The sequence below is a fragment of the Choloepus didactylus genome, chromosome 10 (genome assembly GCF_015220235.1).
Source record: "Choloepus didactylus isolate mChoDid1 chromosome 10, mChoDid1.pri, whole genome shotgun sequence".
Classification (NCBI taxonomy): Eukaryota; Metazoa; Chordata; class Mammalia; order Pilosa; family Megalonychidae; genus Choloepus; species Choloepus didactylus.
In genome coordinates, this window is record NC_051316.1 from 106,080,205 (window position 1) to 106,106,788 (window position 26,584).

General features: G+C 44.1%; 1 protein-coding gene across 3 annotated transcripts in view; it reads left to right on the top strand.

Moving 5' to 3' along the window:
- Positions 1-26,584, top strand: part of ASTN2 (astrotactin 2) — a 926,574-nt gene that overhangs the window by 406,110 nt on the left and 493,880 nt on the right. For 2 of the 3 annotated variants that reach the window (XM_037797191.1, XM_037797193.1), the window contains exons 8-10: positions 11,910-11,994; positions 12,441-12,515; positions 13,298-13,435. In XM_037797191.1, the coding sequence (XP_037653119.1) occupies positions 11,910-11,994; positions 12,441-12,515; positions 13,298-13,435 (298 nt within the window). The remainder of the gene's footprint in view (positions 1-11,909; positions 11,995-12,440; positions 12,516-13,297; positions 13,436-26,584) is intronic. The other variant, XM_037797194.1, reaches the window with a different exon arrangement.

The window sequence follows — 26,584 nt, forward strand, 5'->3', positions numbered from 1 at the left end:
CTTTCCCTTTTTCCAAGTTGTAAGCAACTTGGCCAAGGGAAGAGACAGTCGAGAAAGACCATTCAGCCAGCCAGCTGTCTAATAGTTGTCGTAGCCATCGCAGGTACTGTTTTTGAAGCCCGGACTGGGAAGTGGGTCCTCTTCCTTGTGTTCAGTGAGGGCAACCTCATTTTAGAAATGAGGAAACTGAGTCTTGGCCAGAAACAGGAAATCTTCTCACATCACAGAGCGTTTAGGTGGCAAATGCGGAGTTCAGAGCTCCATGCCTACTCCAGTGCCAGCCTTCTGTGCTTTAAACTGCCTTTCTCCACCCACAACACTTGGATTCAGCATTTCACAATGACTGTTTTGGTGGAGGGACGGCGGGGTTCCCAAGGGTTGCTCCCACACCCTGCCGAATGAGGGCTGGATTCCTGGTGCCCTGTGAGTCGCCCGACTCTGCCTCCGGTGCACCCCTGCTCCGTAAGCCCTAGGATCCAGTGAAAGGAAAGGTCACCTTTCCCATGTGCCCTGTGACCTGCCTTTGGACCTGTTGTTCTCTGTATCTTCAAGGGAGGCCATCCAGCTTGGGGAGTCCTGGCACAACCTCGGAACAGGCTGGCTGGATTCAAATCCTAGCCGTGGCACTGTTAGCTTTGTGACCTGAGGCAAGCAAGTTGTGTGACCTCTCTGTGTCTCAGTCTCCTTGTCTATAAGATGGGGTTAGTCATACAACCTTCCTGTGTGTGGATTGTGAGGCTCCTACGTGTGGATATAAATAAATAACTTAGAACACTGCCTGGCACTTAGCAGTCTCGCTTTGTGCCCTCTTACTATTATTATTCTCCTCCCTCTCTGGCCTATCCCCTGACCCCGGGAAAGGGTTTGGGGCTCCCTCCTCCAGCTCATGTGGCACTGTGCATACACCCCCCTCCAGCCTGAGGCCTGCCTTGTGCTAGTGCTGGTTTCCTTTTCAGTCTCCCCTGCTTGCAAGCCAGCTGCAAGAATGAGATGGATTTATCCCTCACCTGTGCTGGGCACGGGAAACTGCAGAGAACAGCAGCTGGTCTAAAGGTGTAAGGTCTGGATCAGAGATGAAGTGGGAACCACGTAGCTGGGGGAAAAGGGAGGAACTAATACAGCAGGAAGGTGGGAGGGGACCTGTAGCTGAGAGGGGCAGGGCCCTGCATCCTGGAGGACATGGGCCTGGGGGGCCCGGTCTCGATGACAGCAGCTGAGGGGCTGGCATTGCTGGCATAACAGCAACAATGTTACCGTTTGCCGAATGCAAATGCAGCCCACAGGTCTGACAGGGATAATTGTTGGTAATACATAATCTGCAATCCTCGGGACAGTTTTAGAATTTAGGCTTCAGATCCCTATTTTCTGATGAGGAAACCGAGGTCCAAAGAGGTCCAATGATTAATCCACACCTCAGAGTCAATATATAGCAGACTGAGGATTCTGCTTCAGATCTCTTTGGTTTCCAAGCTGATGCCCTTTCTCCTTCACCAAAAGGCTTCCTGTAGCTTCCCAAGCCCCTCCTAGATTCACCTAAGAAGCTTGGAAAGGCAGGGCTCTGGGGTGAAGGTGGCGGTGGCTGTGAGAGTGCAGCCACTCCCCCAGCAGGTGTGGCTGTGTGCGCCTGCGTTAGGCATCCCCATGTTCACCAGCAATAGCCAGCTCCTTCCTGATTGTTGGAGATGCCTGCATCGGTGTCCACTCCAAGTTGTCAGTGAGTTATCTTCCCCCTCCAACTACAATTGGCCATGATTTTGAAGAAATCATCTTCCCCACATGCTTTTCTCCCAGACTCTAACTTATAGATAATTGCATGTATGGTGCACTCAGGGCTGGAGGAGGCTCAGGAGAGGGGGAATGGAACCAGTGGAGGGGGGTTGCCTTGGCTGAGACCCCGAAGTAGGGCCCCTGGTGCGGCCTGGCTGGCAGCCTCTCAGCAGCTGGGGCCACCCTGCACGACTACCCACATGAGCCGAATCAACACCAACTAGGCCCGGTGTAGCCTTGATTAAGGACTCTGATCTCCATCAGCCCCGATCACCAGCCTGTGCCACCAGAACCTCTCAGTCTCTGATTATTTTTTTCTCCTTGCTCTCAGAGGCATGCTCATGAATGGCAATGAGGGGCTTGCAGCTAAAATGCAAGCATCTGAGTTAGTCTCAATGCTTTGTGAAGAACAAGGCTGAACCATCTCACTCCAGCAGTATAAAAAAGGAAGGGAGATCAAGCAAGCTTACTTAGATGTCATCAGGACCAAGCTCTCTGTATAGATAGAGTAATTGGGTTCCAGAAAGGGATGGGACATGCCCTGGATCACACAGCACATTTGGCTGAGTAGCCTTCTAAAAACGTGTTCCTCACTTCATAAAGGCCCAATTATAGCGTCTTACTTCAGTTTGATCATGGATCTCTATCTCTAAAGACTCTGTTACCCAAAGCCCGAACCCTCCGCCCACATACCCCTGCCTCCCAGTCGCCTGGGAGATGCTGACCTCACATTTCAAGCCTTAGTTAACAGCGGGAGACAAGGCCATATCATGTTAGAGGAAGAACCAAGGATGGAACTTAAACAAGATTTCAAAGGGCACTTGGAAATCTCTGAGTACTACCTGATCATTTTCAGATGGGAAGACTGAGGCCTAGAAAAGGAGAGTGACTTGTCCCAAAAGGTTGCGGAGTTATTTGGGGTTAGAATTGTAAAATTCCTGCCTTGATGACTTTCAAGTCATCACAACTCTCTAAATGCTCTCATTTCCTTACTTAATATTTTGCCACTTAATTTTCCCTTGGCACCCTACTTCCTCTCAACCTCGGGTCCCTCTCCTCCACTGACCCCATCCTTCTCCATTTCTCAGGTACTGCTTTTCGTCAAGGAGTAGGATCAGGGCAGACCTCTTGAAAGATGCTTCATAGCATCTGCAAGAAACTCTGTTTTCCATGTGGGTCTCAAATGACCCTTTTCTTATCCATCAACCCAGAGCAGGTTAGAGCAGGAAAGTTACAGGGAGAGATAATAATTAGTTAAGTTTGGAAATATTTGCAGGGAACAATCATGAAGGTCCTGGATGCTAGACCAGGGTGTATGAACTCTAGCCTGAAGGCTTTGGGGACAGGCCATGGATGCAGCTGGCCTTTGAAAAGATGAGTGGCCGTAGTCAGATCACATGGGGGGTCACTTAAAGCAGGGTCACCAGTGACAAGACTTTTGCAATAGCACACATATACAGGACTGGAGCCAGGGAAGTGGCAGTGTGTAGATAGATACTGGAAAGAATGGATAAGAGTGACCCTAAAGAGGTACAATCAGTGGGATTCAGGTACCATTTAGATGATGGCAGTGAGAAAAATAGGGTTCTTTTAGAGATTTTTCTGGATTTCCAGATTGGGAAGAAAATAAGGCCATTAGTTTGGCTATGGGTTTGGGGTACATTAGCAGTTTTTGCCACAACAAATAACCGCACAATTTCATTGTCAACAGCTAGAAGCATTCTTTCGCTTTTTGCCACATCTATGAGTGGACTGATCTAGCCAGGATTCAACTGTACTTGGCTATAAGCTTGGTCCAAATCAACTCCACGTGTCTCTCATCCTCCTAGGACCAGCTGCTCCCTGTAGCATGTTTTTCTCATGGCTAAATGCAGGAGTGCAAGGGAGCAAAGTCCAAACACCAGACACACAGTACACAGTTCAAGCTTTGGTTCATAGCATGTCCACTACCATCCCATTGGCCAAAGCAAGACATATGCCAAGCATAAAGACAAAGGGTAGGGAAGAAACTTCACTCTACCCACCATCAGCCATGGTGAGGAGGTCAATGTATAATACCACTACAAAGAAATGAGAGCTTGAGACCAATAATTCAATCAATCACAGGGTTACTAAGCTTTCCTTCAGCATCTCCTGACCCCCCTATTCCCATGCCCTTTCCTGCACTATCTTAAAACATTTCCTCTTAGAGAGGTCTCACATGGTTTGAGGAGAGTCAGAGATCTGAGCTTGGATGTTCATTCTTGAGCAGCTTGCTAACCCTCTCCAAGTTTCAACTCCATAATATGTAAAGTGGAGCCAATAACATCTTCCTCCCAGTGTTGTCATAGGTACCAGAAATTATTTAGGTAATTTCAGCATACAGTAGGTGCTCAATTAGCCAGAATTATGATGCTACTTTTGTGGGTCACCCTGCTATCAGGAAATCAATCCAACCACCCTTCATTTCAGTTATGATGAATTTATGACAATCCACACATAAAGTATTTGCATTTGAACAGGGGAAATTGGAAAGAGCCATGCTTTAGAAATCAACTGGAAGGCTGCTAATTTAAATGTGGAGAGATTCGAGGTCCCTACTTCTTCCCTAACTCTCAGCACATGGTAATTAAGTTAATGCTGGCTCTCCTTTTTACAGTTGTCCCTGTGGTTGTTTTCATTGTTGTGATGTTTGTGGTGCCTTAAGAAAACCTGAGCTTTGAAAAGCTGACTCTGTGACCCTGGGCAACTGACTAGCCAAGTCTGAATTTGGTTTCCTTATTTTACAGTGAGGACATTAGTACCTTCCTCATGGTACCAATCATGGGGCGACAGCACTCCTAGCACAAATCAGGCCCTCAGTAATGTTATTTGCAGCCCATTCCACCCTACCACGTGCTGGCCCGGAGCTGGTCTCCAGTGACGTAAGAGGGGGAGAGGCCCAAAGTGGCCCCCTTGGTTAGAACAGGGAAGGATGCTGGGCTTATTTCTCCGAGAACCCAGAGAGATGTCTTTTCAAGCCACAGTGACAGGAAGAGTAAATAGGAAGGTGAACAGCAGGCAACATCCCTGGCCTGTGATGATAAGTGATGACTGAGTTGGAAGCAAGTGAAAATGGAATCAGAAAGAGGATGGCAGGGTGGGAGGAGGGGAGCCAGACAGCCAGGCGGACTTGGGAATAAGACTTTGCACTTATCTAGCACCCTCCTGGGCAGAGGAGGCAGCACGTTCTGGCTGATGCCCTGGTGCATGTCTGTGCTATCTTTAGAGGAAGGAGCCACTGACAGAAGCATTAGGTGTTACTGGTTCTGGGAACATGGGGGGCAGCCTTGGGTATTATTTCATTCAGGTAAATTAAAACCCCCTCGACTTTGCAGAAGTTATACCATGGAATTGGTACCATCCTTCTTCCTAAGCCCCTTTTCTTTGCTCTAAAACAAACTGATGAATTGGCTTCTCCCATCCAGGGCCAATAATATTAAAAACTAACAGCTATGATGTTTTCAGCAAGAAAAAATGTGGCAAAGCTGGTACTGAGTGCTTTTCAAATACGTCACTTGATCTTTCCAGCACACACGTGATATCAGCCTCTTTACAGATAAAGAAACAGACTCAAAGAGCTAAAGTGACTTCATCAAGTTTATGCAAACTCTAAGTGGCAGGTCTAGGATTTGAATCCAAAACACAGTGATTCCAGGCCCCACACTCTAAATCATTTCACCAACTGCCAGCCTTATGTGATTAACATGAAGGCACTGTCCACTTAGAAGTGGTTTAGGAAAGCACTCCTCAAGATAAATTGGATTATTCATAATCCAGAGGTCTGGTGTTTTCACCCAAGAGTTCATGGAGTGAGGATGAAAGTAACATAAAATGAGAACTCAGTCAGTGGGGCCTAGGAGGCATAGATAGTAAACATTTTGAAAGCAACCCAACTTGACTATAACTGATAATTCAGAGTTCCAGTAACCAGCATGGCAAAAAAAGTTAAGTGAATTCCTTGTGACAATCACTTTAATAAAGAGACTAAACTCTTTTTTTAAGTCTGTATTATCAATTGCCTATAAATGTATGTTTTTAATGTGCTCATAGGTATTTCAAATTCATTTTACATTTTCTTAAATTCCTTTTTGTAAATGTAATTCATTCTCATTATAGGAAACTTAGAAATGTCAGAAGAGTACAAAGGGGAAAAAACAATCCTAAAAAAGTCTGTTGGGTGCATTACAGGATTGATGCCATTGGTGCAATGGAAAGGACAGCAAGGCAGCAGTGGAGAGCTCTGGGTTCTTGTCCTGGCTGGCCCAGAGGTCTGTCCAGTGACTTTGGCCAACTTCCTTTACTCTCTGACCTTCTGTTTCCCTTTCTGGAAAATGAAGCTGTGAAGATTTGAACTGGATGGTATTTAAGGGCCTTTCCTGCTGTAATGAGAAATGGAATTCTGTTTTAGACATTTCATCAGTACTTACATTTACACTCACCATTTCCTTGGTGAAGACCTGCCATTGATGTGAGAAAGTTCTTTCCAGTCTTCACCAGAATCATCATCATTCAAAATGAGCTCATGAATTATAGTGTCTTTATATATTCCCTAGTTCCTTTATTCCTCCCTCCCTCCCTCCCTCCCTTCCTTCCCTCCTTTCTTCCTTCCAACAAATAAGTCACCTACCCTGTGTCAGGCACTATACTGATTGTTGTGATACAGAAGTGATTAACACAAGGTTTCTATAATCAAGAAAGTCAGTTTAGTGGGGAAAATAGGCACAAAAAATAACTTCCCTATCTCATTGGCATAGGCATTACTGTTGAGAAATATATCCCTTATTTCTTTCTTCATCATTTATTTACTGAATATCCACTAGGTACCAGGCAATGCAGAAGGTGCTGGGAGACAGTGATGAGAAAGATGGGTGCAGTCCTTTCAAGGAGCTTCCACTGTCACGGAGCTTGTAGTGACAAGACTGAGGGAGCACCGGTGTTCGCAGCCAGTGTGTGGAAACCATGTCTGCATGCTTCTCTAGAGAGCCCTGGCTGCCCTGGGTGTGCAGAAGCAGGTTGAAGGAAGGGCTCACCAGGGAAAGGGTTAATACTCAGATCTGGCTGTCAGAGCCTTTGCATCTTGCAAGAAGGAAGTGCTTTTTTGCAATACTGGAGCATTGGCTGAACCAGCGAAATGGGAAACAGGAGTCAGTAAGGCCAGTGGCCTTGGCGTTGATGTCGATCTTGCCAGAGACACTGGCCCAACTACTAAGAGTGATCACAGCTGTGGCTAAAACAAACAGTGGCCAGAGTGCAGAGGTTAGGGATTCGGGAAGGCAATGCGACAGCAGACAGAATTGATGACCACCTACTCCAACCTTCCATTTTGTAGATGGAGAAACTGAGACCCAGGGAGAAGGAAGTTAAATGGCCTGATGTCCTTAGAGTTACTCTGTGAGCTTATATAGAACTCAGTCTTGATACTATGTGAGCACATTTCAGAACCATCTTGGAATGAAAGGGAAAGGGGAGAGAAGGGATTTATTCATCATCTACTCTTTGTCTGCTTGAGCCATGAGCTTTACTCTTCAGTACTTCAATTTATTCTTACTTTGGCTCTGTGAGGTAGATGCTACCGTTATTCTCATCTGATAGATAAGGAATGGTGCCAAAGGGGTGAAGCGACTTCCCCAGGGCCACACCGCCAGGAAGAGGGAGAGTGAGGATTGGAATCCAGGTCTGTCTGCCTCCAGAACTCATGCACTTTTCCTCTGCCTCACTTCCTGTTCTACAGACAGCCGCAGGAGGCCCCCAGGGTGGATGCCTCTCGTTTGCAAAATACATATTTGTTGCATAATGTGTGTCAGTAATTAATGATCCATTCTGAGGTAGGGAAAATTGCAGAGTAAGCACACAAGGAGGAGAGAGAAAAATATAGCAACACCCTTTTTCTGAATAGAGTTCTTATTCTCATCAATATTCCCAAAAAGAGGGAGAAGGGGAGAAATGAACTGTGCCCTTTCCTCCAGAGACACTGACACCGGAGCTAGGACCCTCCGCCTTTGCCCTTTCCACAAGGAAGAAAGAGCCCCCACCCCCCACCTCTCTGTGCCCACCCCTGCCTGCCAGAGGCAACCACTTTACCTCTCCATTATGAATCACGAGGCCTGTGGCTTGTGGCAGATCATAAATCAGTCCTCGGAGTCTCGAGGACAAATCCCAGGACTTTTAATCTTTAATATTAGACGTGTTTAAAGTGGTGAATATTTCATGAAGGGACTGTTGCATTTCAACACATCGTTAGTGAGTCCCTCTCCATCCCCCCTTTGGTAAATTATTCCCATCCACATCTCAAGGATCTCAGCCCTTTCCCTGCACTTTCTTTACCGCTGGTGGGAGTCAGTCCATGTGGGTGCACACTCCATGGAAGACCCCGCGGAAGACAGCGTGTTGGGGATGAGGGTGACAGGGAGCACTCCTGCTCACAAGCAACCCCTCATTATTTACCAGGTACCCAGAGAAGAGAAAAGGGAGCGATCTCCTCCTCTTCCTCCTCTCCTTTCTCCTCTCCCTCCTCCTCTCCCTCCTCCTCCTTCTGTCTCTGAACAATCATATTCTGAAAATTTTGAATATGATCTCTGACCCCTTCTTTACTCTGTATTCTCTCTTACTACCATTTCAGTCCAAAAAAATGCATTTTTTACGCCCAGGTTCTTTGCCAGATACTTGCTGGGTGCTGGTAGTACAACAATGAATCAGCATTGCAACATATATAACACATTAGAGTGTTTTCTGACACTCGAATGCCTTGTATAAAGTCAAATGTATATAGTTAATCAAAGAAAACAATAAGGTTATTTGACGATGCAAACATTTTGACATCAGGAGTTATGAATGAGAGTTGCAGAACCCATGTTACCTTCACATCCTATTCATTGTCAGGTTTGTTTTGGTTTCACGATGTCGAGAAAATGCTGATCCAGAAGATGTGTAGTTGCAAATAGCATGATTTTGTTAGCACCTCAATCCGCAGTCTCTGTGTCCTCCTCGATGAAACAAGGATGACAGGACAAAATATGTTTTTTTGAGGCCTACATAAAGTAAATTTACCTGGCAACCTCAGGTAATGTGATGATGCATTCCAGTGTCCTCATTTCTGGCATGTAACATCTGAGTGTTTATCCTTCACTTTTATTTTTAAAGAGATTTAAATATACAACTTCTAAAGGGAAATTAAAACCTAAAATTTTCAAAGTCCCTAAATCTCCCCCAGTGCACTGTCTCTCTCTTTGGAGGATTGTTGAAACTCTCTTGGGTCAGGCCAACTGGAATCCCTGTTGAAATCACACTCCTGCATCTGTGTGTGTGCATGATTGTGATCACCAGAAAATGAGAGCTGATAGCCATAGTCTGGAAATTTATCAGAGCCTTAACAGGGAGCTAATTATTCATTCATCTCACACTTGTTGAGCATCTATGCTGTCTAGGTGGTGGGCTAAGCCAGGACAGTTCCTACCAATGTTTCCACATAATGCTAATCTTTTGGATCACTCCACCAGCAAGCCCCCCAAGGTGAGTTAAGTTTGGGAAAAACTAAATACCTATGCCACCCTCATGGAGAATCACGTTCCACTGGTTCTAAGAAGCAGTGCAGTATTTTCCAAACTTATTTTTAGAAACTATTTTTGGTAAAGCATCTGTGACTATTCCAGAAATATGTCTAAGGAAAAGCCAGTAATTCACTGAATCAAAAAATATTCCTCAACCTTACGGACCATACAGTGGAGCAGGATGGATAACAGCCAGGGGTAGGATAGAGAACTTCAGAAAACCACTCCAGGATTCTGAATTTGAAAGACATACTGGGAAGTGGAGCATGTGCTGGCCAACAGAAATGAGCTTGGGCAATGGGAGAATATACTTAAGGCATCACTGGGCCCTGGCAAGCATTCCTGAAATCAAGGATAAGACGTGGTCAGACGTAAAAAAAGATGGATGGTTGGGTGGACGGATGGATGGATAAATGGAAGGGAAGGAGAGGAGAGTGGGAAGAGAAGAAAAGGGAGGATAAAAGAAGAGAGAAAATCTAATTTAAAAACAAACAACAAAAACAAAACAAAACAAAATAGTTTTTCCAAAAGGGGAAATCAAAGGTTTCTTAGAGGAGGTGACATTTGATTTGGGGCTGTTACCGTTTGCTAGAGCTGCTGTTATGCAAAATATCAGAAATAGATTGGCTTTTATAAATGGGGTTTATTAGTTAACAAACTTACAGTTCGAAGGCCATGAAAACATCCAAATTAAGGCATCAACAAGAGGATACCTTCAGTGAAGGAAAGTCAATGGTGTCTGGAAACACATCTATCAGCTGGGAAGGCAGGTGGCTGGCTTCTGCTGGTTCTTTGCTCCCAGGTTCTGGTTTCAAAATGGTTTTCTCCAAACTGTCTCTGGACTTCTATCTTTGCTCCTCTCTCTCAGCTCCTGTGTGTCCTCACTTCTTGCTGTTTTCTCCCAGGGCATTTCTCTCTAAGCATCTGGGGCTCCTCTTGTAGCTTCTCTGGGGCAAACTCTGGACTACATCTCTTAGCTTAGCACCTCCAGATATCCTTCTGTCTGCATCTCCAAATGTCTCCAAGTGTCAGCATCTGTGTTGGCTCTTGAACCCTCTTAAATACTCCAGTGAATTCATCAAGACCCACCCTGAATGGGTGGTTCCATACTTCTATGGAAATAATTTAATCAAAGGCCTCACCCACAGTTGAGTGGGTCACATCTCCATGGGAACAGTCAATCAAACTTTTCCATCCAACAAGATTGGGTTAAAAGATCATGCCTCTCCGTTTGATGTGCTGAGCCCTCTATCATGGGGCTTGCCCTAATGAAGCTACTTATGGCAAGGGAGAGGCTAGACTTGCATATAATTGTGCCTAAGAGTCTCACCCTGAGTACCTCTTTGTTGCTCAGATGTGGCCCTCTCTCTCTCTAACTAAGCCACCTCAGCAGGTGAATACACTGCCCTCCCCACTGCATGGGACCTGACTCCCAGAGGTGTAAATCTCCCTGGCAAAGCAGGATATGACTACCAGGGATGAATCTGGACCCAGCATCATGGGATTGAGACTATCTTCTTGACCAAAAGGGGGATGCGAAATGAAATGAAATAAATTTCCAGTGGCTGAAAGATTCCAAATGGAGTTGAGAGGTCACTCTAGTGGACATTCTTATGCACCTCTTAAGTTTTAATGTATTGGAATTGCTAGAAGTAAATACCTGAAACTATCAAACTCCAACCCAGTAGTCTGGACTCTTGAAGATGATTGTATAACAATGTAGCTTACAAGGGGTGACAGTGTGATTGTGAAAATCTTATGGATCACACTCCCTTTATCTAGTGTATGGATGGATGAGTAGGAAAATGGGGACAAAAACTGAATAAAAAATAGGGTGGGATGGGGGGATGATTTGGGTGTTCTTTTTACTTTTATTTTTAATTCTTATTCTGATTCTTTCTGATGTAAAGAAAATGTTCAAAAATAGATTAGGGTGATGAATGCATGACTATATGATGGTACTGTGAACAGTTGATTGTACACCATGGATGATTGTGTGGTATGTGAATATATTTCAATAAAACTGAATTTAATTTAAAAAAAATAAAAAATAAAAACAAATTAAAAAAAAGAAGATTATGCCTCTTCTGAGATCCATAGCAGTTTCAAACTGGCACAGGGGCTTATGGATAAATAAATCTGATTAATTCAAGGGAAGATAATTCAATTTTCCGGTTATAGTTTATGTGTAAATTTACTTTATCATTATGTAAGCACTTGAAAAAAGAACCTCCATTTGTAGCCACTTGTTAAATCCTGATTCCCTCATTACGTCGTGAACTCTTTGAGAGTCTGTGTTGTACCTGTGATCACTGTATCCCCAGAACCAGGCAGAGAACCTGGCAGAGCTTGTGGCCCTGGCTTGTTGAATGAATAAATGAGTGAATGAGCAAATGAATGAATAAACTCGTCAGTAATCACAGTGGCCTGTGGACCAGAACCCCCTCTTTCCATGGGCCCTTTCTAAAACAAGGCAGCTCACTTTATTTCCCAAGAAAGCAAGGAAGTCAAGGGAGATGCCTGTTTCTGGCAGACAGTATTTCAGAACATTTTCTTTTCTCTTTTCTCTTACAGGGGAATGCAGCTGTCATGAAGGCTATGCCCCTGACCCCGTGCACAGACACTTGTGTGTTCGCAGTGACTGGGGACAGAGTGAAGGGTAAGTGAAAAAGGACATCTGATGCCCAAATCCTGTCTGCAAAGGGGACTCTTTCTCTGCACCATTGTGTTCCTGCAAAACCCGATGGGAAGTGAATCCTGCTTGCCCAATGAATCCATGTTAATACTAAAGGTACATGATTGATGAATGTTTTAGGGAACAAAGGCTAAAGTTTAAATCACTCTCCCAAATAGTAAGTATTTACTATTTGGAATAGTGCTTAATTTACTATTTGGAGAGTGCTTAATTGAACCGACAAAGAAAGAGAATCAAGTTTTTGTACATGAACTCCTAAATGGACAGGTAGATTTTAAAGCAGTGAGTAATATTACTCACTAATTACTTCTGTGAAATTTGGTTGTTTGTAAAGCTACTCTTGAGCAGTGCCCACATGTGGATCCCACCTGCTTCTGACTAATAACTGGCCCCTTCTACTCTCCCAACAGACCTTGGCCTTACACGACACTCGAGAGGGGCTATGATCTGGTGACAGGGGAGCAAGCCCCTGAGAAGATTCTCAGGTGAGTTGACAGTCCTATTGGTGCATGATGCTGGGGAATGAAGAGGGGTCTGATAGGGAGGTGTGGTCCTGCATCCTCATTTGATCAAGGCTGTGGACCTCTGGGCTGCATTGAATACTGGGGAACTTTCGGTAGCATGAGTGCACCCTCATGGCCCAGTTGATGTGGAGAATGTATTCCAGTGTGTCTAGACTTATAGACTCAGATGATTAAACTGGAGGAGACACTACTGAGTATCTAGTCCAGTTGTTTTAAAGTATTGTATAGCCATAGAACCTCTTCCCACCACCCTCATGAAAGCTTGCATGGACCTTCAATACTTAAGCCAATAAAGATATAAATAAAATTAAGTAGCAGAGCTGGGAATAAGATTTTGGTTCAAATTGATTGAGCATCCTTACTCTTAACCGTTTTCCTAGACTGTTCCTGCTCACTTAACAGTTACTTATGGAACTCCTGGTGGATATCAGGACTCTTGGGAAGGCAGAACTGAACTAGCCCCCATCCTCAAAGGGTCCATTCTTTACTAGGGAGCCAGGACTTCCATCCAGGAAAAGAAAACTAGCAATACAAAGAAATGCATGGACCAGATGACTAACAGATTTAAGAAACATCTGTCCAAATCTAAGTAAAGTTGGTCAAAATTGTGCCTTGGAGAATGTAAGAGACTGTTGGGTGGGAAAATGAGAAAAAATCCCAAAAGGACTGGAAGGAGGGGCCCCTCTTTTGTGTTTTCTCTCTGCTTCCCAGGGAGTTGCCCAATGGAAACTCTTACATTGCAGGTCTACTTTCAGCTTGGGCCAAGGCCTCTGGCTTCCAGTCAGCAAAAGTTTCGTGGTTCCGCCTGTGGAGCTGTCCATCAACCCCCTGGCCAGCTGCAAGACTGATGTTCTCGTCACAGAAGACCCTGCAGATGTCAGGTAGGGAGATCATCTCCAGTATCCTGCACCAAAGACTTGTTGGAGCACTGAAAGGCCCTGTGTTTCAATAATACAGGGGCTCTTAGGAAGAAATATTCTCTATATTGCTGAAGTAGGCAGCTGCTTAGTTGATGATGTCAAGAATATTGTCAAATATGTCATGCTTCTCCAAGTTCCCTCCAATGGTGTGCCTCATTGCCTTATATTCCAACATTATTGCTCTCCCTTTGGGTTCACATACGATACAAGAGAGGCCAACAAATTATTTGACTCGTCATGGAATCATTAATGATCTTATCTTATAAAAGATTATTATTAATGGTACATTGGAGGATCATGAAAATAAAAGATTGGAATTCTTTCAATTGTGACTCTGGTTCAAAGCCCAGGTTCTTTGCCAGATAGATACTTGCTAGGTTCTGGAGGTACAAAGATCAACCAGAATTGACAATAACAAATATTGGCAAAGATACAGAGCAACTGGAACTCTTCTACACTGAGAGTGGGAACATAAATTTGTATTAACATTATATAAACCTGTTGAGCAGTGTCTACTAAAGGCAAATATATGCATTACCCTACAATCCATCAGTTCTACTCCTAGGAATGTACCTACCAGAAATGTGTATATAGGCACCACAAATGATACATGCAAAAATATCAATAGTATCACTTACATATAGCTGGAAAAACACAAATATATGTCAATAAAAAAAGCATATAAGTAAATTATAGAAAAATTATACCACATAATACTATTGATAATGAATATGAATGAATACAACCACATACAATATCATGGGTGAATCTCATAAGCATAATATTGAATTATGGAAGCCAGATAAAAAATGGTGTGTATGCTTATATAAAGATCAAAACAGGAAAAAAAAAAAAAAGGTCTCTGATGTTAGAAAAAGGATAAGGATTACGTTTGAGTAAAGGAGGGGCAATGACTGGGGTGGGCGGAAGGAATAAGGGGGCTTATGTGATGCTGGCAATATTTGATTCTTGATCTGGGTGGTAATTACATGAGTGTTTTCATTCTGTGAAAATCCATCAAGCTGTACAAATATGAACTGTGCATTTTTCTCTATGTTTACTATATTTTTATTAGGCATAATTTCATTAGTTCATTTTAAAAAAAAGCATAGGCTATGAAACACAACTGAACTGTCTGAATTCAAATCCCAACTCCACTACTTGCTTTACTGCATGAACTTGGGAAAGTGACATTATTTTCCATAGCTGTGTCCCCTTGTGGATAATGGGAATAGAAGACATTGTATGTCATGTAGCGGAGCAGTGTGGATTAAAGGACATAATGCATGTGAAGCACTGTGTTTGGCACAGGCTCATCTTTCTATGAGCGTTAATTATTATGCTTGTTGTTATGGCATAATGGTTTTTTGTTGTACTTCTAAAAAATTTTTTCTCTTTCTTCTACATTCAATCTATGATGCATCTTAAAATCTTAGAATCGAGGGCTCACATAAAACCCTTTGTTGTGGGGTCTTGGGGAGACTTAAATGGGTATGCAAAGTCTAATGAAACATGGTAGGTCTGGTGGCTTTATGTACATGGGCGTATTTGCAGAGTGAATGAAGAGTCACCTATGGGGGAAATATGGAGTGTGTTGGGGTGTTGGAAAAGGAAGAGGAAATTCCTGACTGAGAGAATTATGGAAATATTTGCTGGAGGGAGAACAGTGGCAATTAATCTTGAATTGTGGATAGGAATGGCCATGTGGAATCTAAGGCAGGAGGGACGTCTTTCGAGGTGAGGGACCAAGGTGCAGAAGAGGGGAGTTCTCCGCTGGGCAGCTCCCATTCACCATCCTGTCCCTGTAGGAAGCTGCTGGGAGTGAGATATTTAGTATTGAAGGCACTAATGATATCAGCTACAAAGGAAGAGGGAAAAAAAAACCAGCTGCATTGCATACAGGTGCCTTTCAATTCTGAAAAGCCTAGCTGGGACCCCCCCCCCCACCATGTGCCAGGCACTGTGCCAGTCCTGCAGGAATGCAGAGATGAATCAGGCCCACCTCTGCTTTTAGGAATCTCACGGTGTAGCAAGGAGCATGAAACAAGAGACTGACTTGAGAGATGAAACAGAAGATACTTGTGGAGAGAGAAGTGTGGCAAACACACACACACACATACACACTTATTGCTACCTACTGGGCTTTCTTTGCAATTTCACCTTGAGCTGGTTCTTCTTATAAGAGTGATGCGAGAATAGTTCTTATAGTTGGAATAATAATCATTCACGAAGCCCTGCTTTTGGAGCCCCTCGGCGATTCTTCTGTGTTCTCAAATCAATGAAAATGAAATGGTGAAATACTGTTAATTCCTGCACAATGTTGAAAGAATAATGGGGATATCAGAATGCAAGCTAACATCACTCACTCGGTGACAGCTTCCCGGTTGAATTCATCTGAATAGAATTAACAATGTGTCCTTGTTCTTTTGGCCTTGCATTTCCAAGCGCTGAGAATTTATTGAACACCTACTATATGCCAGGCAGTTACTGGAGATGCACAAATGGTTAAGGACAAGAGTCTCAGTCTATTGTGCGAGACAAAATTGTAAACAAGATGTCATACTTTGTGACAGTTGAGAAGGATAGAGGGAAAGTTCAGGTTGGAGAAAGAACACAAAGAAAGGGGCGGCCAGCCTCACTGGGAGATAAAGGGCAGCCTCCTGGAGGAGAGGCCCTCTGAGCTGAGTTTTGAAGCCTGGGCACAAAGGCACTAGGTCAGTGATTATCGAAGTGTGGTCCCTGTACCAGTAGCATTGGTTTCGCCTGGAAACTTAAGAAACACTCATTTTCAGATTCCTCTTGAGGGAGGATGATAATACCCTCCCCCCAAAGGAAAAATCCCTGGAATCTGTAAATGTTACCTTATTTGGAAAAAGCATCTTTGCAGATGTGATTCAATTAAATGATCCAGAGATAAAGAGATTATCCTGGATTATCCAGAAGGGGCCCTCAATATAGTCACAAGTGTCCTCGTAAGAGAGGAGCAGAGGGAGATTTGACAGGGACAGAGGAGACCGTGTGAAGCTGGAGACAGAGATTGGTGTGATGTGGTCACCCTCTGAGGATACGCCAGCAGCCAGCAGAAGCTGGACGAAGCAAGGACAGATTCTTCCCTCAGATTCCCTAGAGGGGGTGTGGGCCTGCCCCCACCTTGATTTTGGCTGAGCAGTACTGATTTGGGACTTCCGGCCTCCAGAACTGTGAAGAGGTGAATTTCTGTTGTTTTCAACTATCCAATTTGTAGGATTTTTTATAGCAGCCACAAGAAATTGATACACCATCCAAGACCTACTAAATTGAAAGGTGGAACCCAGAAATCTGTTTTAACAAATCTTCTAGGTGATTCTGATGCCAAGTAAAGTTTTAGAATTACAGCACCAGGTAAGACAGAATAAGAAAAGGTTTCACCTAAATAAAATAAAATTTTATAAGGGATATTAAGGCTCGAAAAACCCAGCTGGCAGTGGTTTGGGGCATAGCAGGGTCTGGATGCTCTACATTGTTATTGGATCTCAGTATCTCTGTATCTTTTCATCCTGCATCTCTGGCTTTCTCAGGGTTGGCTTCCTTTTCAAGCAAACTCTCACCAGCAGCTCCAGGCTTACATCCTCAATTTAGCATTGCCATGGAAAAGAGATGACCTCTTTCCCATTGGTTTCAAGAAAAGTCCTGGCACCAAGTGACAAAAATAATAGCTCATCCTTATGTGGCACTGTTCTAAATGCTTTATGAAATGAACTCATTTAATCTTCATGACAAATTAGCAGTGTTTAATGCATGAGGGAACTAAGGTACAGAGAGGTACATCACTTGCTCAAGTTACACAGCCAATTGTAGAACTAGGATTCTGAAACCAGAGTCTGGCTCCTGAGTCCACCCTCCTCATCTGTAGGCCACAGTGCCTGTTTCTTCTGTATGGGGACATTTTCTGGTGTCCCAAATCAGTACCTGGAATGGCAAAGTGATCTAATTAGCCAGACCTGGGTCACTGACCCACTCTTGAAACCAACATGGTGAAGCAAACCTTGACCACATGGATTGAGATTGCAGGCAAGGTAGTTTCCCAAGGGAAAATCAGAAGAGGAGGTGAATGGATGTTGGGCAAGAGAAACTCATAGATGTTCTCTTCATTGGGAAGACATGGGATCTTGAAATAGTGTGCCTGATCAGGGAGATTCCCGTTCAATTTGTTGGGAGTGCAGTGCCAAGAGGTGAATGGCAGAGCATCTGGCGAGAGGAGGAGATGAGACAGAACGTGCATGATATTTTCTCCCCTCTTGTTTTTCTTTTCTCAGGTGTGGTGAATCTGGACTGGTAGAATCATCAAAGACTCCAAGGGCACTTGAGGATAGTGTATTCACTGCTACAGGGTCCCCATCACATGCTCCCGTGTGAGTGGTCCAGATACCCGAATCTAGCATAGACCCAGGCATTGCTCCTAGGCAGACACAGTGCATTCTGGAAATGTGGGAAGGTGAAATCCTGGTTGTGAAGGAGCTCTCCTACTCAAGGAACACATACTCTGTACTTCCCTGTGTGAGAGGCACTGAGCTAGGCTCTAGAAACATGAAGACCATAAAGGGGATCAGGGATAGGAAAAATAGAGTAGGCTTTGGAATCATACAGACCTGGATTTGAATCCTGGATCCACAATTCATTACCTGACCTTCCTGGGTCAAATCATTTTACCTTTCTGAGCTTCCATTCCCTAACCTGTAAGATGGAAGTTACAAGCTCTTCCTTCATCTGATTGGTTTAAGGATCACATACTATCCATAAAGTACCTAGGATTTGTAACCCATGCTCATTAAATGGGAAGTTCCAGTGATAGTAGGAATTGTAATGCAAATAAGGAGGTAAGCATATGGTGCAGGGTGATGCATTTGATAAAAAGATGTAGTTCACAGTACAGAAGCAGTAGAGAGAAGGGATGAGTGTGTCCTTCCCCTTGATCATGTTAGGTATCGATGGCCGAGGCAAGGGAGTGTAAGAGCAGCAGGATGTGTGGGGTCAGCAAGGGTGAGGCTAGGCCAGAGCAGTTGATGTATGACACTGGGACACCTGGACTGGGTGGTAACTGGGCAGCACAGTTGGGGGAGAAGGTTCTGGGTTCAGGTCTTTTGTTACTTGATACTCAAGGATGCCTCCCACCCACTGGAGATGAGTACAGCTCAGACTTCTTGCCTCTGCCTTCCCCGCAACCTCAGCAGATTTTGTGAGTGAGGGTATGTGTGATGGGACGTGCTATGGGGCAACCTAAATGTGCTCTCCCAGTCCTAGTAGGAATGCTGGCACAGGATCAGGCCTCACTGGGTAGAGCCTCAAGCCCATCATGCTTCCTCCTTCGTTCCCCTTCCTTATCAATTGTTTGCACAAATGTTCCTCTCCCCATGAACCAGAGAACTTCACTAGGCAACCTACTTATCTGCTCAAAACACAGACTGGAGGAGCAGTAGTTAAGTTAATATTGAGGCCTCTAGAGCCAACCTGCCTGGGGTCGCATCCCAGCTCCATCACTTCCTAGCTCACCTTCGACAAGTTCCTTACACTTTCAGGGCCTCAGTTTCCTATCTGTAAAGGTAATGATAATTGCTAGTATATCTTTGGATGTTTGTGAAGATTGAATGAGATAACACATTTAAACTCTTAGCCCCATAGTCATATTAATAATGACTAAAATTTATTGAGCACTTACTTTGTGTCAGGCACTAAGTGCTCAACTTGTATTAATTCATGATTACTCACAACATTCCAGTGACATAGTTACTACTATTTGGGATGAGGAATTGAGACAGAGAGCATTTAAATTCCTTTTCTCATGTAATACTGGTAGTAAACAGCATAACAAGGATTTGAACCCAGGCCATATGATGAGCACTCAGTGCATGTTGGCTATTGTTGATGCAAGAGATTCTCCATGGTCCTCAGTAAGAGAGGGGGTTAGTCTCATTCGGACTTTCTGTCTTTGTCTTTATTGACCATTTAGTATAATGAGTGCGTGTATTCTTTGTACAAGTGGAAGATGAAATATTAAATGGGGAAAGGTAGAATGTGAGTCTGCCTGGCACTCATTGCTGGGCTCCTGGAATTTGATCATTAAGATATAGCTTTAGAATTTGCCCTCTGCCCCCACATCTCTCTTCTATCAGGAGAATGTATCACGCCACCTCAACCCCATAAGTGTTACTGTAAAGGTCTCCATACCCCTTACCAGATGAGTAGATCCATTCCCCATCCATGTTTCCTTACAGCCTCACTGCGTGTCATTCAGCCAGTGGGCCTGGAGACATATGTTTTCCCCTATTTTAGTTTAGCTATCATAATAAAAGTGAAGTCTATTAGGATGAGTTTCTGCCCAGGCTCAGTAAATCTCTTCCAACACTATTCAGCATCCGATTTCTGTTAGTTTTGGCCGCTGGGGAGGCTGTAGCACGCACTGACTGTCAGCTCAGGCTCAGGGCCCAAGACACAGCCTCTGCTAAATGAAACTCAAATGGAGACTTTGGAATATAAATATTGAAGTGACCCAAGTTGGATAAAGGGGAACCAGTTAGCTAAGCTTCTATCTTACATGCAGGAGATGCTAAATTATTAAAACTTTAATAAATGTAATAATAAATATTTGATGTTGAATTATAGAAGGCTTTGCAGATACAGTGAAACTGAGAAATGACTAGTTGTATCTGCATTAGAAGTTAAACATTTCAAATGAGACTTCTGGTGTTGAAACAGGTCTCAGATCTTTAGACTAAAAGAGAAAGAGAGAGAAGGATGTGAACTTTTTTTTTGGCAGGAATGCTGGACTGGGCAGGGGTGGGGGTCAGGATACTTGGGTTTGAGAGTCCTGACTCTGCAAAGAAGACAGTAATGAGAGACATTTTTGACAGTCTATGCAGAGACCTTCCATCCAGCTTCTCAGATGTGATCCTTACAGTCATCTTCTGAGGTCCAGGCTAATTTTGTCCCTTATTGCATAGATGAAGATGCTGACATTCTAAGGCATTGAATAACACAGGCATTAAAGGGAGGAGTTGGAATCTGAACACAGGACTTCTAACTTCAAGACCTTTGTACATCCATCTTGCCACCATGCCTTCCTCACTTGTTGCGTAAAAGCCTTTTCTGCTCCGTATTAGTCAGGGGACAGAAACCCAATTCAAATTAGGTTAGCTTAATGACCTTTGGAAGGATGCTGTGGGAATGGCAAAAGATCAGCTCAGCCAAAGGGATGAGGGAATTTAAGGGGATTACATATCAGGAGTCTGTCTTTTATCTATGCATCACTCTATGATGGCTTCATCATCTTCTATTGTGAAACAACTTCCTCCCCTACCCCTGTGGTAGGGGTTGTAATAATCATGAGTCTCTAAGCCTTTTGTGGCTCTTACCATCAACGAGTGAATGCTTCTCTTCCTTGAGTAGCAGTTTGAAAAATCCTATAGAAAGAATCTTATTGGCCTGGCATGCGTTAAGAGCCCACCTTGGATCGGTCTTCTATGATTAGGGAGGCAAGATTGCAAAGTACAGACACAGCCACGGAATGGAGTGGGAAGGTCATGAGATCAACATCTATTCCCATTCCTGTCTTCAGAATCTTCTCTGCGTTCCAGTATACCCATCTGTCTCGGGTTGGGCTAAATCGGAGATGGCAGCTCTCAGACATTGCATGTGCTAACTCAGTTAAATGGATAGGGGCTCCCTAGGATATTATGTTGGGGAGATTTCTGAGGCTACAGACTCTGCTGGCAAAAGTAGCATAATCATCTCATGATACCTGCCTGGGTATCTGATGGGGAGTTGTGACCCAAAGGTCAGGTATTTGCCACCTCTGAACTTGATGGAATTTATGGGTCCTGCCAGCATTCCATCTGATGACTTGATGGTATGTTTCCCTGTAAGATAAAGGTATCTCATTTGGTTAATGAGATGGAGGGTGAAAGGATAGACATGTGGATGGAGGTATTGAGGATGAATCGGAAGTGGGGCTGTCTTACCCAGAAGTTTTCATCCATTGACCTGTTATCTCAGGGGTATCTTTGGATAATTTCATTTTGATGCCAATATAGTTCCTGAAATAGATTTCTGGATTGTAGCAGAGTTGAGGTCTCCATGTTGGTGCTTCCTGGATATTGTCTGGCACTATGGTTGTCACTTGTATTAAAAATAGAACACTCTAATTTAAGCTCTAAGTAAACCACCCACATTACAGGAGTCTTGAACTGGGTCCTAGAGTTCCACAGATACAAACTACCCACCTGGAAGGGACCTTCTGAATCATTTTTTCAATCCCCTGCCTTCACAATCCTAAACTGATAGAATCTACCCTCTGCCTACAGGGATTTCAGAGCTTCCTGCTGTGTCCCCTGCCATGGTCTCACAGTGCTCCCTGGAAATTCTGGCTCTGGTCTCACCTAAACAGGCCAGGTTGTGGATTAAGCAGACAGCATCTCTGGGGCATCACCATAAAGAAAAACTAAAATGGGGGCTGCATAAGACCACATGTTTCCCTTAGTGTATCTTAATCTGCCAGATAAGTACCAACCTCCACTCCACTGACTACTCGTAACAGACACACACACACACACACAGACACACACACACCAGTCCAGTCCTATCTGGTCCAGTCCTATCTGGTCAGATGATTTGGATATTTCAGTGAGTAATTAATTGATCAGTACATTAGGCTTAACTCCTTTTTATCTCACTAATCAGTGAAACCAGTATCAAATAGGATCCCAGCAGTAAAAGATGGTGTGCTCACCCTGGGAGTGTTTTAAGAGGGGCCTATTCACAAAGTTTGGAAAAGTCTGGGAAAAACAATAGGGAATATGTAGTATAATCTGGCTGGTGTCAGTAGGTCAAGGTGAGGGTGAGGTTATCAGAACATGGAGAGAGAAGTCCATGGAAAGAGATGCCTGACAGGAGCTGTGGCTTCTACTCAAGGGGCACAGACAACCCATGGTGCCCCTGTGAGAAAGGATCCAGGAATAAATGCCTCAACCTCACTCAAACACCTTCCTCCAAAAGTTCTGCTGATGCTGCCTATTGACTGACCCCAAAAGGAAGCCAGTAAGAAAGTCCATTGAAGTCAGCTTCCTGAGGAACAAAGCAGGGTGATGGGAGAGGACAAGAAAAAGGTCAGTCTGGAGGGGCAAATGGAAGAGATCCTGCATAAACCTCAAGTATTCCATCCTCCCTTCAGAATATCCTGAAAATGTCTATGCGTCTCCATCGTCACTGACCTCCCTGACTCAGATCCTCATCTCCAAAATGATTTCCTTGCTTTCAGTGTCCACCCCACCACCACAACCATGCCCAATCCATTCTCTACACAGAGGTGGACCATGCCTGTCTCCTGCTTAAAACCACTTAGAGGGCACTGTTTCTTCAGGATAAAAATCTAAAATCCCTCACCTGGCATATGTTCACACTTGAGGATTTGGCCACCACCCCCTCCGTGGTCTCATCTCCCCCATGTCCGCATTTGCTACTTCCTCAGAACGCCATACACTTTTCTATCTCTTTGCCTTTGTCTCTGCCATCCCTCTTCCTGAAATGCTGTAATACTCACGCAGTCTCTAAGTGTTCCTGGAAATTAAGGATTGACTCTTAACCATCATTTCATTCCCAGTGCTAAGCACAGTAAATGGGTCCAAGAAGGGGTACAGAACATTTTGATGACAGCAATTTGATGTGGCCATGTTGGTACAGTTATGAAAATATTTTGATATTACCAAGAAGTTACCCAATAAACTTCCTTATTCTATCTGATTGTCGCCTAATCCCTTTATATAATAATATCCCTAGCATTAAACAATCCATGGAATTGTACTACATAAACGGTGAACCCTAAGTTAAACCATGGACCATAGTTAATGGTACAATCATAAATGTGTGATTTTATCATTTGTAGCAAATGTATGCCACACCAATGCAAAGTGCAAATTATAGGTTGTATATGGGAATCCTGTATTTTATGCATGATTGGTAAACCCACAACTTCTCTAATTAAAAAAAAAAAACTGTGTAGGATGAGTCAACTTAGTTGGACCATTGCAATAAAAGTTCTGTGTAATTCAAATAAAAGGATATCCCACAAAAATAATAATAATAATAAAAAAAACTTTCAGCCTCACAATGTCTATTGCATATAACAATCCATATCTCAAAGCAGTTCCAATAGAACTAGTACTTAGGGGGTAAACATAACAAGATTTTTTTAAAAAAGAGTGTTCCCCTGTTTAAAAGATTTGAGAAAACCCCAGCATGAATGAAGTAGCAGCTTTCCCAGGGTTGTTAATATGTAAATGAACATCCTGAATCTTTAAGAAGAAAAGTCTACACCCTATAGCCTCCCTAATACTATCGGCTAGCAGCAGATTCAGGACTAAGTTTCCTTAAGACACACTTCAAGGAAATACCACATTAGTCTGCTGAGGCTCAGAGGCTACACAAGTTAAACTAAATATCAGAAAGAAGGATTTGGTATCCGGGGTGCCTCTTTAAAAGTTCACATACATTTTTGGGGAGTGGAAGTGGGGAGCTGGCCCCTCTCTCATGGTGTATTCGTCATGTTAGCTGCTAGGCATCTTCTAGCTCCTGGACCTTGCAGAAGGTCTAGAACCCACATGGGGAATGTGGGGTTTGATATTCCAGAAGGAGAACACATTTTAAACTGGCTTTTCCAGATAGGAATCATGATTCATGCCTCTTTTCATATTCCATCCTCCCTTCATAAGGCTTTGCATTCAGTAAGTGCAGGATGATTAAGCCATTGGAGTGTGACTCAAAGATGTTTCAAAAAGGAATTAGAGCAAATGGAAGAGAATGGCTGGATGGGAACCTGCTTGCCCATCTTAGCCTGTTCCAGCAAACCATGCCAAACACTGAAGGTGTTCTTGTTTTAGGGTCCCTGGAGCAGAGAGCATGGCTCCACAGCACAGCTCTCCCTCCTCCCATATAGAGTACCATTCAGCCCTGCCACCAGGCTCTTAGATAGGCCAGGACTGGGTTAACTGCACTGAAATGGAACCTCCTGAGAGGACTTGTGAAATGGATCTGATTCGCACACTGGAGCTGCACAGGTACTTGGGGACAAGTCTTCTGTGAGGGGCTGCAGTCCAGTGGGAGGAACACGGCATCTAGAAGGCCTGCCAGGAGACAGCTAGGGACATCCATGGTTCTGTACATCCCCTGAGGGCCTGGTCTTGGTGGGGAAAGATTTGGTTGCCCATGAAAGCTGAGAGTACCCTAGGTAAAAAGCAAAATCCTCAGTTCCCTCATCTGTAAAATGGGTTTCATATAGTTGTTGTAAAGATACTACATCTAAAATGGTTAACAGTGTCTGGCACGTAATAGAGGTTAAATAAGTGGCATGTAGATACAACTTTAAAAGCTTTTAAAGGCCAAATTTGAACAGAAACTTACTAGAGTCAAAGCAGGAAGAAGGACCAAGAATTCCTAAGGCATGGTAATAAAACAAAATTGTATGGACCAGACTTTGGCTTGCTCCTTTTTGGAGGTTTCAGTTCCTCTTACTTTGCTTCTCCTTCTATATTACTTCGAGTGCCTGGGGTTAGGGCTCTGACTGAGGTGTCCAAAGGCAGAAGAAGCTGAGAAGTGTTAGAGAAATGCATGGTTGGCATCTGCAAAGTGAGGCAGCAAGTAACACAATGCTGGTACCAGGCCTAGGTCTTAGAGACAGGGCTTTAGTTTGTGAGAGAAGAATAAATGATGAAAAATGGAAATGTATACGTACTCAGCTGGTTTTTGGTGCCAGCAGTTTATTGAGCACTTGATTCATGTCCTCACATCGATTTTTTTCAACCAGGGAGGATTTGCTCCCCAGGGGACATTTGGCAATGTCTGGAAACATTTTTGGTTACCACAGCTGGGAGGGTGCTACTGGCATCTAGAGGTTGGAGGACAGGGATGCTGCTAAGCATCCTACAATGCACAGGACAGACCCCCACAATAAAAAGTTACCTGACCCAAAATATCAGTAGTGCTGAAGTTGAGAAACCTTGCCTTAGATGAAGGTTTGTTAGCCCCAATGAACAGATGAGAACATTGAGGTTCAGAAGATTTCAAAGCCATGTTTTTTCCATTAGACCCTTCTAGAGACGCAGTCCTAGAGGGGCTGGTCAGGTTATTAAGCAGGAGAGTAAAGCATGAAGGGAAAAGCTGGCATGCAAGATGCAGCCTGGGGAGATAGGACCAAGAATTGCTCTCAGGAATCAGGAAGTACCCTGGCCCCAGAGATGAGCATCAACCTCAGGAGTTTGAAACCCTGTGCACTTGGGATCAAAGCGGAGTTCTACAGGGCCTGGCTGCATTAGTCCAGTGGCCCCAGCTATAGGGAAAAGAGGAGCATCTCAGGCAGGAGTCAGCCTAGGCCTGATAGTAACCCATTCCCTAAAAGTGAGCCTGAGATACCCTGTCCTCTCTTGCCGTGACAGATTTTGAACATAAAAAAAAAAAAAAAGTTTACAATCCCAGCCGGGCAGGCATAAATCAGAGCACCTCTGTGCAGCAGCAGCAGCAGACATGACTTATGGCCCCATCACCATGGCAACGGAAGTGCAGCCAGCGCAGGCACAAAAGCTCCGCTCCCATGTGACAGGCCTTTGTGGGGCCCTGATGGAGAGGTAAGTGTTCTGGGGAAAGAATGTATTCTCTGGAACTCATTGCCCATTTGTCTTCATTCTGCACCAGAGTGAGCCCCTTGCTTTTCCCCTCCTCCTCCTCTCATCCCCAGCCAACAGGTTGTTTTCCTCCCTCTCTTCTGCATGAGAAGGTGTTTTCTTTTAACCTGACCCCCAAAGATTTACAGAAACAACCCCCATTAGAGCTTGCAAAGACCCCTGTCGGTCTGTCTGGCTATTCTCCCTGAGCTGGGAGTTATGATGGTAACTGTCACATGTTGTGCATCAATATGTGCTGACACTGTGCAGATATTTCCTCCATAACATTCAAGAATCAATCTCCTCCATTTTCTTCCAGCCTCCCCACTCCCTGCTCCCCAAGTCATCCTCCACAGGAAGCTGGAGCAATTCCTCTGCAAACCTGCTCTGAACTCATTCGTTGCTCCCCATGTCCAGGACCGTGAAG